Source organism: Echiichthys vipera (genome assembly GCF_963691815.1).
Source record: "Echiichthys vipera genome assembly, chromosome: 14".
NCBI lineage: Eukaryota > Metazoa > Chordata > Actinopteri > Perciformes > Trachinidae > Echiichthys > Echiichthys vipera.
Genome location: NC_139839.1, coordinates 21,138,482 through 21,155,610, shown reverse-complemented (window position 1 = coordinate 21,155,610; position 17,129 = coordinate 21,138,482). Strand labels below are relative to the sequence as shown.

General features: G+C 41.6%; 2 protein-coding genes across 2 annotated transcripts in view; one reads left to right on the top strand and one right to left on the bottom strand.

The window, feature by feature from the left end:
• lhfpl7 (LHFPL tetraspan subfamily member 7) overlaps positions 1-10,404 on the top strand; it is a gene marked incomplete at its 3' end in the record, with an annotated part of 104,917 nt that extends 94,513 nt beyond the window's left edge. The window contains exon 3 of the mRNA XM_083927014.1: positions 10,178-10,404. Within this exon, the coding sequence (XP_083783140.1) occupies positions 10,178-10,404 (227 nt within the window). The remainder of the gene's footprint in view (positions 1-10,177) is intronic.
• Positions 10,405-13,001: 2,597 nt separating this feature from the next.
• spata22 (spermatogenesis associated 22) lies at positions 13,002-16,640 on the bottom strand (the record flags this gene model as incomplete). Its single annotated transcript, XM_083927345.1, is given in 8 exon segments — positions 13,002-13,193; positions 14,636-14,733; positions 14,815-14,935; positions 15,044-15,470; positions 15,804-15,993; positions 16,215-16,349; position 16,597; positions 16,599-16,640. Coding segments are annotated over 8 exon segments (1,206 nt in total).
• Between the last annotated feature and the right edge of the window lie 489 nt (positions 16,641-17,129).

Sequence of the window (17,129 nt, the reverse complement as noted above, 5' to 3'; positions counted from 1 at the left end):
TACAAACAGGATGTTTTGTGTCTTATGTTGTTGTTTTACATCTCTTTGTTGTTGTTTTGTGAATCTTTGTTGTTTACTAAAGGTTATGGAATTATGGCTGGTGTGGTGTATTACACCTTTGTATTCCCGGAAATATGAAATAAAACAGGTCGGATTCTGCATTTGGCATAGTTATTTTAGACAATATGCAGAATCTTTTCACTGATTTACACAATCCGCTATTTATTCATTTCTTTTTGCCAGCACGCCTCCATAGCCTTGTTATGTGCAATTGTGTTGCCCCTTGCTGTTATTATACTCTTGAACTGCTCATAGGAGTTCATCATATTGATCTGCTCCTCTTCAGTGAAATATGCGGCCCTTAATCTGTCCTAAAGCGGAAACCCTGGCTTGAAAAATAAATTCTTAAGTGAGCTTCGTGATACCGCTGGTAACTCTGATTATGAGTTTCATATTTATCGATTCAGAGGGGTGTACTACGAAGCGCGTTGAACATACCTAGGGTTTCTTTGGATAACCTCTCATTCACTGTGGCAAGTTCTCCCGACCGACTCTTTGGCACACTGTGCTGCCAGAGCACAGCTGGATATACAATGCACCTACCAGTGTCACTGGGTTGTTCTGACTTTCACAGCTGACATTCCTTGTTGGACCTGAGGCAGCTACTGAACCCAGGAGACATCTAGCTTAAGGGCTTAGCCTCGGGGCCATAGGCTGTCAACACAATCAGCAGGTTAATGTCAGAAACACGGCTGTACACACACCCACACAGACATCACCTTTAGCAGCCGTTCACAAGCAGCACAGGGACAGGCCTTCAGGTTTCATAAACCATTGTTTGCTCACACAAAACCCTGTCGCCACAGTGAACACAACTTTTCAGTTGATGGATGTCTTCAATCTATTCGGCACTTTCTCTCTTGTGTTATTATTATTGTTATTAATTTTTATTATTATTTATTTTTCCATCCATGCATGCATACATGGGGTACTTTGTCTCCTATGCTAATTCAATCTGCGAGGGGGGATGGATGGATTGAGAGAGAGATTAGGTTTGGTTAGGTTGTACACTGATTCAACCCCATGTGTTGTGGGTTGCCTCATAAGGGATAAGGAAGTCAAGGACAAGCAATTTGTCTGAGGTGTAAATTAATTTGCAACATTAAAAAAATAGATGGTGATATGGAAATGAAAGTAATTAAGATGATAGATGGGATGCAGTGAATGAGATTCATGTGTCATTGCTACAGTGCTCCCAGGATGGAGATTCACAGTCATAAGCATGAGCTCAGATGGCTCGGCATGCACTGGGAGCTGAGAGACACTCAGTGGTCTTTGTTTGGAGGCTGTGAAAATCATGTCCAACTGACTGCATGCTATGCTGTGCATCTTGTATTTCCTCCATTATTTGTTTTCCTTCTCATACGTATCCTCAGTTGACCCTTGATCTTGGATTGAAAATTTCAGCAGCAATATCTCTTTTCTGCTCAGTTGCTCAGGAGGATATGAATAAAAATACAGATGTAAATGATGAAATATGATTATTTGTGAAATGGATGAATGAAAACAACCAACCCGCTCAAATAAATAGTTCAACAATTTACTTTCTTGAGTTAGATGAGAAGATCGATACCACTCTCACCTCTGTACACTAAATATTAAGACCGAGCCAATAGCGAATTAGCTTAGCTTGGCTTAGCTTATCTAAGCTTAGCGTAAAGAAGGGAAATGGGGTAAAAGCTAGCCTTCTTCTGTCCAACACATTTGATCTCTGTTATTCAATCAGTACAAAAAACGAATGTAGAAATGACAAGTTGTGGTTTTATAGATTTTACAAAGTCATAGTGAATTGGAAATAGTCCAGAAAATAAATAGTTGTTTTGTTTTTATATTTTGTTTTTGTGTTATTTAGTGAGCTTTTGGTGCTGGTGGGTGAATTTATTTAACCTGACTCTGGCCAGATGAATTTCGTTCCTTCTTGCTTCACTCATCCATCTGGGATCGCTCCATAAGAAAGTGATTTCAGGAGGCTGGGCCTTATCAAAAATCCTTGCATTTGATTGGATAAACCACTTGTCTGTCATCTTTATTGGCGTGCCACTTCAACCACTCACATCGAAAACAACCTGTGACGCTGATGATAGCGACGCAGGGAAAAGCCAAACAGAACAGCCGACATGGTTTCCACCTTGATGTAAAGAAGAAATATTCTCTAGATTGGACAACACGGATGAAATAGCAGCATCAATGTTGACACCTGCTTCCTCGATGCGAGCTGCCATTGTTGTCTGAATCACAACAGTCGTTTCTCCGCTACGTCACATCTATAAAACCCCCCTGCAATGGAGCGATCCCAGATGGATAAGGGGAGTTAGGCGAAGTCAAGGCGGAACGAAAGTCATCTGATAGTAGGGTTCGAATTTATTTACCTCTGGGCTGAACACATGAACGTGTGTATGCAAGCGTGTACGTGGTCACAGATATTGCAAATTGGCGCTTGTTTCTTTGTCTGATGAGAATACAATATGTTGTCTTACTGTAACTGTTTATTGTCTTGTATCTGTTTTGTTCTTATCTGTATCGCTGTCTTTGCTGCTGCAGTGCCATACAGGGAATCATTAACGCTACACTTAATCATCTGATGTAATCTCCAAGATGCAAAAAGCTTGTAGAGTAAGAGTCTAAACAAAACCTTATCATGCATAAAATGCAATCTGGACCTGGGGCTTTAAGCACCTATACAGAACTCTGTATGAGCTTAGAGCAGTCTGAATGAGTGGGTGATAAACAGACCTATTACTGAGCACTGATTGACCCGTGCACAGGCAGGCCTGTTCTCTCTGAAGATAGCAGAAGCTATTTTAATGCCCTGCTAATCTCTTCCAACGCCATGTATTTTATTTCCTCATCGGCTCTCTCTTTCGTCGCCCTCTCAATCTTTTATCTCTTAGTAGAGCTCAAGGTCGAAAGGTTTTTGCCTCCATTGACAGTAGTGGACCATTTCCACAGAAAATGGTTTAATCTTCTCTTTGCCAAGTTGCTTTCACTCGGACTCTGACAAGTAATTCCCCTGTGGATTCAAACCAGCTTTGTTGACATCCTGAGCACACACTCCTGCCTTTTCTGCTTTCACCTCTTTATAATTACTGGAAAGCAAACTGGGTCCAACAAATTGCGCGCCCCCCCCCCCCCTCACTTGTGTTATTAATCATTTTAGTGAAAAGTAGCAGCTATTATTCATCACAGGCTACTGACTGTCAAATATCCTTATTTACGCTCCTGAAAACCTCTTTTTTGTCCTGTCACTTGCTTTCTGTAAAACTGATGTCCTGTTGGAAATGTCTTTTCCAATGGACCACACCAAATATTAAAAAATCTTAGCAAATACAAACTATCAAAGGTCATTATTGAATCACTGAAAAGATACCTCTTTCCCTCTCTTTCTCTCCACATTGTCCCTTTCTCCTTTCTCACTGGAACATTTATTAAAGAGTTGTGTTTTATTTGCCGCCGTGTACGTGATCACCTTAAGCCCAACGTTTCGAGAAATGTAGGTAGTCATTAGCATAATTTCCCAGAGGCGCAGTGAGCTTAATTATCAACATGGCTGTGTGCAGACTAGAGCACAACTCATCACATTAGGAAGGAGTCCCTGCTGTTTATGCCCACGCTTCGCCAGGTCCCAGCTGACTACCTGGAGATTCATTGCTGGCACAGTTCAACTTTCAACTACTCCAAAACTTTCATCTTCCACGCTACGGTTCCTCACCTTGAGCACATGGAGGGGTCGAAATAATGGAGCGAAGTCAACGCATGTTTCCACACAGAACGCTGGAGACTCAGGTGGACCAGTTCTATACAGAGTTGCATGTTACTTCCACTCATTTTCTTTTAAAGATGAATGGTTCCTGATACAAAGCAATATGTCGTGCGTGGTCTTCTCACACGTTCCTCTATACTTATCTGGTATCTGCTTAATGCACTGTCACATCTGTGTCGGGCGTCCCTCTGCTTCCTTCTCCCTGCTGCACAACTGGAGGTCGAGGAAAAAGTGTGTTCTCTGTGTAGGAGAGAAACAGAAATTATCCATCCCCATCTCCATTCGCCTGTAGATAGGGGGGGGTAGGGGGGGGGGGGGGGGGGATAGAAATACTCCTTGTGTGCGGCCAGTGAAAAGGCAATTTCCTAGAGACACACAGTTATGCGCTGCCCTTTTGTTATGCTTTCATTACTGGACACACACATCCGATGTGTATTTTCACCTTGTACCCACAATGATTAAATCAGGCAGTTTAGACCCTAATCTGTTGGATTTACTTATGAAATCGCTGTTGACCCCCAAGTGTTGTTTTTCCACTCTTTACCTGGGCAGTTGTATGTGAGTACACTGTATGCAAACACATGCATGATTGTATAGTCAGTGTACAGTATGTGGGTCACACTGTGTTTAGTGCCCCAGGCTGTTCCTGTAAATCAGCACCTCATTTCCAGCCTGTGTTATTATTGTCTGTATGGGACTAGACAGGGATCAGCTCACCTGTTCTATTCATAGAAAATGCTTGCCTATGTAAAAAGAGAGCCAGAGACAAGATGATAAAGAAGATGGCGGAGGAAGACACCGTGGAAGAACAAGGCCTCTGATGTATAGCTTCGGGCCTGTATCTGTAATTAAGCAACATTTTGCAGCCTTCGCCAGCATATGTTCCTGTCACTGTGTTTCATCAATGAAAAATATGGCCGGCAACACAAACAAATGAGTGTTGTTTTGGCAAATCAAGATTTATTAGACGCGTTTTGTTGTTGTTTTGCATTCGTCTACAACTTTACCTGGAAGACAGCAGGCGATATCCTTGGCAGAGAAGAAGAAAATATGTTTTTCCCCTCGCTGGCTTGTGTGTTGATGTCTCTGCTATGCAAGGTAATGTGACATCAAACAAGCCTGTGGTAATGTAAGGCCACAGTCTAATGTGTGTGCTCTTTCATGAGTCTTTGAAGTGGATTGCAGATAATGTCCCAGTTTGGACATCAACCAGATGAGAAGTTTCTTTCAGGAGTGGAGGATGGTGACACAGAGGATATAAGTAATACCCAAAGGTCCAATTTGGTTCTGTATGTCTTCTTTTAAAGGTCCCATAATATCAAAAGTGAGATGCTTTTTTTAATTATTATTATAAAGCATGTTGAGGTGTGATATATATACTGTGAAAGTATCAAAATGCTCAATCCACAGGGAAATGCACACAGCCCGTATTCATAAACTGTGAATTTAAATGAGCCGTCAGGACTTCTGTACGGTTGTGATGTCACATCTATACTAATTGTAGGTTGAAAGTGCTGCTACAGTGTGCAGAGGGTGCAGAGATGCCAAGATTGCAGACATAGAAGTCCTGTAAATGCTGACCTATCAGAGGAGACTGGGCTCTTTCGGGAGGGGGGCTCAAAGAGACTGGCGCTAAAACAGAGCGTTTCAGAACATGAATGGATACAGCTATATTCAGACAGACTGTATAAGAAAAATACTGTGTTTTTGAACATTAAAGCATGTAAACATGTTCTAGTAGAGACCCAAAAAACAAGTCTGAACCTAAAAATCAGCATAATGTGGGGCCGTTAATGTTGTTGTGTTAGCATGTCTGGCGGATCTCATCCCGGTGGGGCTTGTGGTCTCCACCTGACTGTCTGTCTGGCTTGTAGTTCGGAGAGGATGAGCAGCGCATTAGTCTGCTCTGATATATTCCAGTTCCCTCTTGACAGTTAGTTAGACTGTTAGTGAACTAAGCTACTGCTCAGCTGTAAATCTTCTCCCTGATCCTTACAAAGGTTTAACAATACCATATTGTTTAGACAGTGAATTACTCCTCCTCAGTACAAGGCTACTGTACAACGGGGTTTATTGTGTCGTCTCAACAGTCGTCTCTCTGTCTGGGCTGAGGTGACATTAAACAGTGCACTTAATATATTTTATGGAAGTGTGTGCCAGAGGGAGCAAACAGACAGATGACACCACAGCAAAACAGGAATAACGTGCGCTGCATCTACAGTGGAGGAGCCACTCAGTTCTTATTGAGTTGAATTCAAGGTGTCCTAGTTATGACAGTCAGCACGCATGGGCAATAGAGTTTGTTCCATAACAGAGGTCTTGGCATCATAAATAAAGAGGCCTTGAAGCTCACAGAATTGAATTCATCATTACTAATGAAAGGGAGGAATGAAATTGAGGAATTCTATATAAGATATAAGGTGTATGATTGTGTGGGATGACAGGATATGGGATTTCTGACAATTTTCTCACAGTAGATACTACAACTGAACCCAGGCACTCGCATTGAAATAAGACACGAGTGGTCCTATGATTGGTGTGCTTCTAGGTTTGTGTAATAATCTAACCCAGTGAGTTCTGTGTTGTAGTGATGCAATTGATTCAGTGTCATGCTTGGAAGCCACGTTATCACACACCTTCTTGCCCCACAAACCCATTCAATCTCGTTCTCCTGTTCTCACTGCTGTGAACCCATTGCACCCTCTCTTGGAGCAGCTTTCCATTTGTTGCAACCCCACTGAGAAAGAGATTTGAGGTTAATTTAGTCTTTGTACCGGAGTGCAAAGAGTTTTTTCCTCTGTTTTATTTAATTTTTGCATCTCTACTATCCTTGACAAAGCAAAAACCTCTACACAAAAACAGAGAAGCGAGCACGTCAAGGTGGTTGCTATTCATTAGCGTACACAAAGGCCTCCGCAGCCTTGCAGCTGTGAAAGCAGGCCGGAGCTGATGAACAATGAAATCTAGTGCTCTTGGATGCTTCTGGCTGTTTTGCCTTTCCAAATCGATATTTTACTCCCTCAGTCTGATGCCTCTGTGCACTTCAAAGGTGCTGAAGTGTGCATTTAAACAAGTTGTCAGTAATGAGAAATACAGCAAGTAATCCAAGGACGTTTTTCGAGATTAGCAGACTGTACGTTTGTTGAATGACAGCTTTATGAGTGAAAAAGTCCTTTAAGAAAGTTCAAATAATGTGGAAATACTATTGTTCAGGACAGCCACTTCTGCGTCTAAGCACACACAGATAACAGACAAATTAAAAAAAGGAAGTAATTGAATTGATATCCCGACCCCCTTCTTTGGCACTGTGTGTAAAGCCTGCAATGAAACCGGGACACATTAGTGTCCAGCTAACTTGAGCTCTCTCCATTAGTCCCCGTCATCATCGCTGAGCCATTACAATAGTCCCATGCACTCAGCGGCACTCATCTGATTGGGGCTGACACACCTCTTCATGTTTCCTCATCTCTGTGGAGAAAGGACTGGACTTTCCTCCCTGTCCTGACTTCTTACAAACGCAGAGCGTTAATTGGGGGGTGGTTAGTAAACTGTCTGCTACTTGGGTCTATCAGGGGGTAATTAATGTAAGCTCTTGTAGCTTCTTACTGCCTGGAAGCTACTCTGGACACCTCATTAAAACCTCTGTAAGGGACTGTATGAATTGGGCAGTTGAATCTTATTTTTTTTATTTTGTATAAAAATGTACGATGAATCTCACCAGGGAGAAGTATTCTGGGATGAGCAAAGGTTAAAAGGACCTGCCCTGCTTTCCCCCAAAAATGTAGAGTAACTTCCCTTAAACAAAAATCAAATCTACATAATCTTCCCCCTTCTCTGACCCCCTCTCCCTTCTAATCATTTCTGCACAGTTGCTTACTGCATGTAAATGAGAAATTGGAGTCTGAGTTGACCAGGTGCCTGTTCACAGATCAATCTTGAATATTTTCTGAATATATTTGTCATTCATAATGCTCATACAGTATTGTTGTCGCAGATTCCTCCACGTACACAGTGCTCTCCTGGCTGCACAAGTAATGATCACTTTTAGGCCTCAGTTCCCTGCATGGCATCCTGGTGTCATGTCCGCCTCTTTCATCACACTGCCCATTTCCATAGGATTAGATCACTCTGCCGTGTAAGACCCTGTTGAAATTAAGATTATCCACCCTGCAGTGGAGACTAGAATACCGTTTCATGTTTTCTCTACCTTATTAGACATAAAATGTAGACCTCATTGTTTTGCACGTGTCCTGTACAGTATGCAGTTTGTGCATTTTTTATTCCACACATCTTTGTTCCCACTAATAGCTCGACTGCCAGCAGTTGGGGGGGATATTCAGGCATATGCTATGCTAGTAGCTAGTGAAGCCTTTAGTCTTTAGCCTCAATCAGATTTTTTTTTCTGTAAGTTTCCAGGCCCATCCGACTCAAGTGAGATCACTTTATCAGACTTCTTTTACGCAGCTCCCTCCGGAGCCACAAAAGGCTTTAGTTGTACACCCCGAGACCTGAAAACAGACCTTGATGTATGAAATCGAGCTTCCCTTTGGTGTGGTTGGATCCCTCTCAGGTCTGAAGGATGAAATTGATCCATTTGGAGTTAAGACTCTGATATGGGTTGATTTTACAGTTCTTCGACAGTTCTCTTCTAATTAAAGGTTTGAGGAGACCCAGTCAGCCTGAGCTGCAGCTTATCTGATCCAGACACCCTGCATACTCCTGCTCTGATTGAACAACTCCAGCCCTCGCCCTGCTTACCTGACACTTGTTAGAGACCGCTGCCTGGATTTCATTCAGGGTTATTCTATGTGGGTCTTCGCTTATCCATTCTAGTTTTGTGTCCAAGTTTGCTTTAGTTGCAATCCTTCCAGAGTAGCAGGGAAGGGACGCGCCTTTCACTGTGCCTTTGTGTTTCCTCCACAAACGCCAGTGAGTGAGTTTGATAAAGAAGGTCATTAAAGTGTCATTAGGCAGTGAGCTTTGAGGCGCTGGGCCCTTGCAGATAAAACACGGAGATACTCTAAAGCTGGGAGGGCTGGGTACATGGTTGAGATATGCAAGGCTGAGAGGCAGATCCTCCATGAAGTCCACAGAGACACAGGGCTAGACAAACCTCTCCTCCACAGTGAGACCTCTTCCTTTGTGTTTCCTCTCCTATCATCCTTTTTCTCCCTCTAACAGTCAACCCCAAAGCCCCCAGTGTGCAACTAGAACATCAGTAAAAGCTTCCTACCTCCTCGTCCCTGTTCTCCTAGCACAATCCTTCACTGCCCACACAAACCATCGATTTTACTCACACAGCTATTGCAGGGTAGCTCTCGTATGAACGCTGTTTCTGGCTGTGAAGCAGCTGCCCTTGAAAGTAGGACAGCCGGCATCTCCTGAAATCAATAGGGCCTAATAAAATATATGTTTGTTGTGTTTTCTAGAAAGCAACTCACTATCAAAAGTTTAAGCTTTTCCGGTAACCCCAGCTCTCCGGAGCTAAAACAACTATGACACCTGGCTATGTAATGGAAATCCAGCCGGCACTCCGAATGACTAAGCGCACCAATGATAGCCTGTAGCACAGTCAATAACTGCTTGGCCGCACAGGCTGGGAGACTTGACTCAATTTGTAGGAGTGAGCGCCTCTCTGGCTGCAGAGCATAGTATCTGAGAAAGCCCATCGCAGCAGAAGTGCGCGGAGGAGCATCTTTTTTTACGAAGACCCAGAATTTTAAAATGAGGGTTGCAAATGGATTTAAAGACATGTGAATCACTTTTCAGTGTCTGTCGATTGCAGGTCATCACCGCTTTTGATGTTCAGTACGTTAAAAGCACCGTTCAGCCACTGTTCGTATGATTTATTTATTGTCACACAAGGCAACAAATCAGGTTTCAGTGCAAATGGAGACACTTCAGCACCGATGAAGTATATAAATTACACACTTGACTCAGTCAGACTGTAAGCCTTTTCCTCAAAACCTCTACTGCCACCAAGTGGCTCTCCAGTCAACTGGAGAAGAAACTTTTTCATCTGGTGTTTTGTGTAGAAAAAAATACGTGTCTCTTTTCTGACCTCACTACCATCATTACACCGTCTTGGCTCTTATCGAAGTGGTATGGCAGCTTAGTCACCCTGTGCTCTTATGGAACTCCTTACTTGACAGAATTCAATTTTCTTTTTAATGATTCAATTGTGAATGAGAGACATTTCTACTGTACTTGGGCTGTCCCTGTTTGTCTTGCTTGTGTATTTGTATATGAAAAATGACTATTTTACTTAAATGAAAACATCTTTCCTCCAACAGCCTATGTGAATATACTGTTTGTTGTCTAACCCACTTTTGTTCTCTCACGCTTTCTTCTCTGCAGTGTTCATCATGGCTGCCGGACTGCTGGTCTACCCATTCGGCCTAAACTCCTCACTGGTCAGGTCCTTCTGCGGGGACTCTGACATCTACTACGCAGGCGAGTGCCAGATCGGCTGGGGCTACATGCTGGCTATCGTCGGAGTCATGCTCACCGTCTTCTTGCCCTTTTTTGCCAAATATGCACCAAAGGAGCAGCTGTCCCCCACCCCTCTGCCCACGCTGTTATAGTGCTTTGATACAATGTTTTGTTTTCCCCCTCTCTCTAACCTGGGTTTGATGTCATGGAAAGACACCTGCGTCCCGCTTTTAAAGTTGATGCTGTTTGGGACTCAGTGTTACCTGAAGCTGACACTCAACAACAAACACGTCTTCCTGCATCTGTTATGTGACTAATTCAGATTCAGTTCATTTAGATGGAATGGTTTATGTTACAATAATACTCTGTTGTTCTAATTTTCATCAAGAGTTTTCTGCAGTTGTCTTCATGTCATTTCTGGAGAAAAGTCTGGAGATACAAGGACCTCATTTCACATGATTTAAGAAAAGTACCAGACATAACAAGTAAAAATGTAAGTGTTTTTTTGTGAGTGACAAGTCAACATATGTAACATTCCAAAACAGGCTGGATGTCGGCTGCATACAGAGTGGATGCATGAGATAATGTGGCATTATGACTCATCCAATCAAATGAGAGGTTTTGAAGAACGTTCGACTCAACGAGAAAGACACTTTGACCGGCCGAAGAGTAAGAATATTCACGGGTCAGCTCTTAAGGAACTGCTGCATCTGCTGATGGTGGATCGTGCTGAAGCATTTGACTGTACATATGGTCGTCTGGATTTAACTGAGCAGATGTTTGAGGTTTAAAAATACCACGTTGAAAAGAGAAATCTGACGCTTTGATGGATTTTTGCTCTTCAGACTTTTTCTGCCTTCCAGTCTCGTGACCAGGCAGTGAACCAGAGGGAGCCAAGAAGACGTTTTAGCTTTCAAAGACGGACAGTGCAGTTGGAAACCGTCTTAAAGAAAAAGGACAATAGACAGCCTCAGACCTGCCGAGAGGACAAATGGAAATCTCTTCTCATAAGAAGGAATTAAATAATAAGTAGTGGTTTCAGAGTAGTGCTGTCAAAAAATGTTATGTTGGGATTCGGCATCCTTTTGTTTTCCCCAGAACTGTTTGTGTAATGTAACTCGCTTGTTAAACATGAACAATTGTTTTCTGTCTACACACAATGCTAAACACTCTAATTCAGGAAAAAAATGATGGGAGATGTAGGAATTTTGTCAAAAATGCATGATGAGATGGGCTTTGTTAATGGTAGAACAATTGATCTAGATTTTAAATGTGATCTGACCAACGCGTGCCTTTTAACGTAACCAAGACAAGTGTTAAATACAATGATCAGGTTATCATCTTTTTCTGCTGAAAAACTGTGGATCCTGTTGTGTGGTGTTTTCTTTTCTATTATATTTTTTCCTCTCAGAGTCTTTCTCCTGTACTTGATGCAGTATGATCTCATTAACTTGAGAAAATGTTCTGGAGGATAAAAAAGATTTCTCCTAATCCTTGGAGGTAACGGCAGAGAGAAGTAAAAAAAAAAAAAGTAAAGCAGTGTTCTTGTGTTCAATTATGCCCTGAGACATTTTGCCAATTATCTACAAGAGGTAAATCACTTGAATTGCCATATTAAAAGGTTGTGACATGCAGCTAACAGATTAATGCCTGGCATCCTTGTCTTACGTGATTCAGAAATGGAGTGGTAGAGGAGGGAGCTGTACAAATTGAACTTCGCCTTTGGTTATCTGCGCTGAGCTGACACATTATTCACATTATGTGTAAAACCGTGGATTAAAATAATTAGCTCCTCAAGTAAGCTAATGTGTTGCTGTGTTCTCGTCAACCCACTTCCCCTTTTAAGCGCTGGCACCATTCCTGTCATGATCCAAGGACAAAATGTCTACTTCTCCACTTACTCTCCCTGTACACTGCCAATTTCATCAAGCTAGACTCCCTTTTCTAGTGGATGTTTATGTGCGTATTAGTGTTGAACAATGGGTTGGATTTTGCTAATGGGCTAATCTTTAAATATTTCCTAAATTTTGGTTCCCATGCTGACATATCCTGACATTAAGAAAATGACTGTGATTATGTTGCCATATTTGAAAGAAGGTCAGGAGAGAAATGTTGGTATTGTATTGGACCTCATACTGTGCTTGACTGTGGGAAGGACTGGCGTGACTGCACTGGACTTATTCCCCTATTTGTTGAACCATTGTGTGTAAAGTTTCAGCACTGGTGAAAGTGTTTTGGTAGAGTAGAACTATTGTTTTTTCCATTGTGATGATTGACTGTAAATAAACTAACTGTACTTGATATCACGTTATTGTTAGCTGCCCCGTTTTTCAAAGGTATATTTTGAGATATTACCTCGTCGTGTTTACTTTACCTGAATTAATCTCTAAACAATGTTTAATGTTCTGTGAACTTTTCTTTGTAATAAAAACATTTCAGAACTTACGAAAAGAGAGGCTTTACTTTCCGTTAAAGTTTTGGCTAAAAGAAAAAACTCTTTATATATTTCTTTCAAGAATAAATAGAAAAGCTAATTCAACTGTCAACATTCAGTACAACAGCACCCTTTACATGTCCAAAACTTAAATAATACTTTTAACAGGCTTTTTAAAACTACTGGGACTTCTACCCATAACAGTTATCTATTGATATAAAGCACTAAACTTGGCTCTCATGCACCCTCATAAAATACTGGTATACGTTCTTCTGCTCAGTCTTGTACTGTTGTAGAAACCCACAGTACTCATGCTCAGACTTCACTGAGTGATTTGACTAGTGCTCTCATTTCTGCATCACATGCTTTGACAGCCTCCTGAGCGTTCCTCAGCTCTGACGTCTGGCTGGGTCTGACAGACACACACACCAGGACATCTCTACTGCGGTCATAGTTCCCCACACAGCGATGAACTTGACCACGGATGAGACGGGGCAGTTCCTGCTCCTGTTGGACAAGAGGCACAAATGAAGATCGAGTCAGATTCCAGTGTTATTTTATGTTTCGCTAATACGTTATTATAATATTATAATAGAATCCCAGTGTCTGGTCACAAGGGAAGATGATGTTGCCTGGCACTGGAAGACGTTAAAGGGGATTTTCAAGAAGCAGGTTGATACGCAGAAGTAAGTGCAAAAGAGGTCACAATAATATTAATGAGAAAAATAGACCCTGGGAATTTCAACAAAAATGACTTCAGCTGAATAAAACGACAGAGAGAAAAAAAATAAAGACCACCTCACACCACAAGCTAAACAACACGTATGCATACCAATGAGCGCACCAAATGTGATAAAATCATTTACTGCAGAACTATTTCACTCTATCGTTCTGTCTTAACAGGTAGCTAAGATAGGAGGATCTCACTCCTGAGAGGATATAATAATTAAACCTGTTTTCACTGTCATATATACCTAATTAAGCAGCTGATCCACCCCAATATTAATGCAGAACAACAGAAAAACAACATCCCACACTTTCACCCCTGAAACTAAAATAAAACAAACAAATTAAGCAAGATTCTGTTATTTATATAACCTGATTGGTAATAGATTTGATTCAATGAAAAAGACATGTCAACACTTGCCCTAAATAAATTGTTTAACAGACTAAAAACCCATTGTTAATATTGGGGAACAGGGACTAGTGAAAGGGGAAAAGAGCAACCTTTTCACAGCCGATGACGATGATGATGAGTGATGAAGTAATTCCTTCAGAGTGAGTTTGATTAGATGTGAAAGCCTCTTAATTCAAACCAAGGACAGCAATCACAGTAGCATATTCATACTCTCTCAGGGAGCTGCTTTTACTTTTGTTTTGTGCCTCCACATTTGTTTACATTTATTTACATTTCTAGTCTTTTAGCGCCCACTCCAAGTGCTTTACAATATACCTATCCACACACTGGGGGCAGAGGCACCACCTGCTCATTAAGAGCAATAAACATTCACAGTTGAGCAATTTGTATCAGTATCTGGCCCAGGGACACTGACATGTAGACTGCAGGGATCAAACCACCTGCCTACTGATTAGTAGACGCTTTACCTCCTGAGCCACAGCTGTGCACAAATATTACACTTTTTATATTTTTATTATAGCTCTAAATGTTTGTTACTACTTGTTACTTGTGTTGTTTCAATTCATTTTTTCTCTTGTGATGCAGTGACCAAGGATACACAATTGTGTTCCTCTTTGCACTGTTGCACTATATACAGTATAGATGTATGTTAAATCTCTCTTATTTTATCATAGTCATGCTAAACATGGATAACACAAAATATTTTTCACAAAAATAATTAAAGACATTATATTATCTGAGTGAAGCTTGGGAGACCTAATAGTCAATAAGTCAATTTACTTCTTAGGAGGAAGCTTATTTCCGAACTCACATTTTCATAGAAGACACACTGCACAACCTGCTTCCCATCTCTCATGAGGAAGTTCTTGGCTCCGTGGTGACCCAGTGTGACCGCAGAGTCTAGAGTAGCTGAGGGAAGAGCACAGCCTGTCAGTTTAGTGGTGTTTAAAAATACACATCAGAGAAAACAGCAAATCCTGATCAACTGACCAAATATCTCAAACAGGTAGGGCACTTTGTCTTTAAACTGGCTCCAGTGTCTCATGCCATCAATAACTGAAGTCAGGATCCGCAGTGAGTTCTCAATGGCTGGCTTCATTAGAAATGTATCCTGTTGAGCACATATACAAATGCTGCAGTGATCAAAACAATATCATGAAACATTGACACATTTTGAAATCTTTGTATATTATTAGATATTTTTCAGATATTTTTCTACCCGAGTTTGAGTTTCTTGCACAGTCTGAGGTTGATTTGTGCTCCTGTTTCCCTCAAAGGATTTTTTCAGCCCAAAGCTGTTATTAAACTTCCAAGAGTTGTTTTGTGGCTGCGTTGCATGAACAGAGGGCCTGATGGGAGGTGGGACAGGAGCAGAGGGCCTGCTGGGAGGTGGGACAGGAGCAGAGGGCCTGCTGGGAGGTGGGACATGAGCAGGCAGAGGTCTGGGCTGCTGGAAATACTGATGTGTTGCATTAGGCGGTCTGTAAGACGACTGCTGACCCATCTGAGAGAACCCAGTATGGGCTGTCGGCTTGATTTGTGCACTCTCACTTGTGTGGGGACCTTGATATTTGCTCTGTCTGGAGTTAACACTAGGGCTGAAATCCTGTTGTTTCACTGGGTTGCAGGGCTGTTCCATCTTAGAGCTGAAATTGAAAATACATTGACTAATTTCACATAATGTGAAACCAAGCACATATCAAACACCAGTCCCATTAAACTTTTGAAATGATAACAATTTAATTTCTTTGGTTAAAGTTTTCCATGCGTTGTCTGTGCCAGACAGGTACACTCTCTGGTAATGAGCTAATCAAGTTACAGTGAAATCATGGCTCAAACTGACAACTTGTTTGGATGAATCGACCCTTTATTGTTTGAGAATATAAAAAAAATGAAAAAATAGTCTCATAAATATACCATGACAAATGGGTAAAACCACTGACCATCATACTAACAGTCAGAAAGTACATGAAGCGTACCTTGTGCCTCCAGCCTTGTATGGATGTGGTATGGGTGCATAGGTTCTCTTTGCAGGCGCAGGTCCAGGAGCAGGTCTGTTGCTGCCATACTGCTGGGGAGGAGTAGATTGTGGGATGCTCTGCCTGTTCCACTGGTGGCTTTGTGGAGCACCCGAGGACAGACCCGAGGCCTGGTAACCTCCATAGGTACCTGAGGAAAGGTGCATTTTAAGAAAAGATCTTATAGCGGTCTGCTTTGTCTGCAGCTGTTAATCTTAATTCATGGAGAGACATTTAAGTACAATATTGTCCGGTTTGTAAAATGCTATCCATCCATCCATCCATCCATCCATCTATCTATAATTTCCTTTGGGTGTACTGCCACCTAGTGACTGAATACAGTAGAAGCTTAAAGAGCCTTAATTGCTTCACCTGATGTGCTGTGGGATGTAGATGGGCTGGTGTTTGCCATGTATTCACTGTGGGAGAAGAACTGATTCTCAGAGGGAGCAGATGTCAAAGGAACCCTATTCCTTTTCTTCTGGTTAAAGAGAGGAACAGACAAGCCTGGACACGGCAGAGGAAACATATCTGAACATATCAGACTGCTCAGTAATGTCACATTAGGTCAGAAAGAAACTTCACTTATAAAGTTCGTATATACAATTTCACTATAGAACATGCAGAACCAAATTTGTATTGTATGCATTTCATCTATTGTTATACAAGATAGTAATCACCGAACCCGGCAACCTACTTTATTATGAGGAAGTTAAAATAATAATGTGGGGCTTGTGAAGTACATCTGTTTTACAAACCTGCTGTTGGCCTGACTGGCTGGTTTTCCTGTCTCCTCATTTTGGTGTTTGGTGGTAAAAAAAAACCCACAGCTCTTCCAAACTGATGCCCTGGTTAGTGATGGTCACTTGGTTCATGAGGAAAAGTGAAAAAAGTGGTGGGTTAATTCAGCTGGAAATACTTGACAAGTTAAGTCTGTTATATTTTAGTTCGTTGTTTTAGTTATACTTTTGTTAGTTTGGCAAGAACTGCCGTAAATAAGTCTGCGTAGCTTACCGTTAGTTAGCTAAAATGGTAATGTTAGCTTTACATTAGTAGACAGGTCAACTAGCTAATTATAGCTAGGTACAATTACAGCTGTAGATAACGGACAGTTTTGGTTTTTTTTACAAGCCCGTGCTCTTCTCTATGAACATTAAACCTGAATTATTCACTGACTCTTTTTTGTTGGTGAAAGTTCACAAAAGTTTCAGCTCAAATACGACGACATGTCTTCTACAGTTTAGTACCTTGGAAAGCGACACGCGCCAAACTGGTGACGGGCGGGAT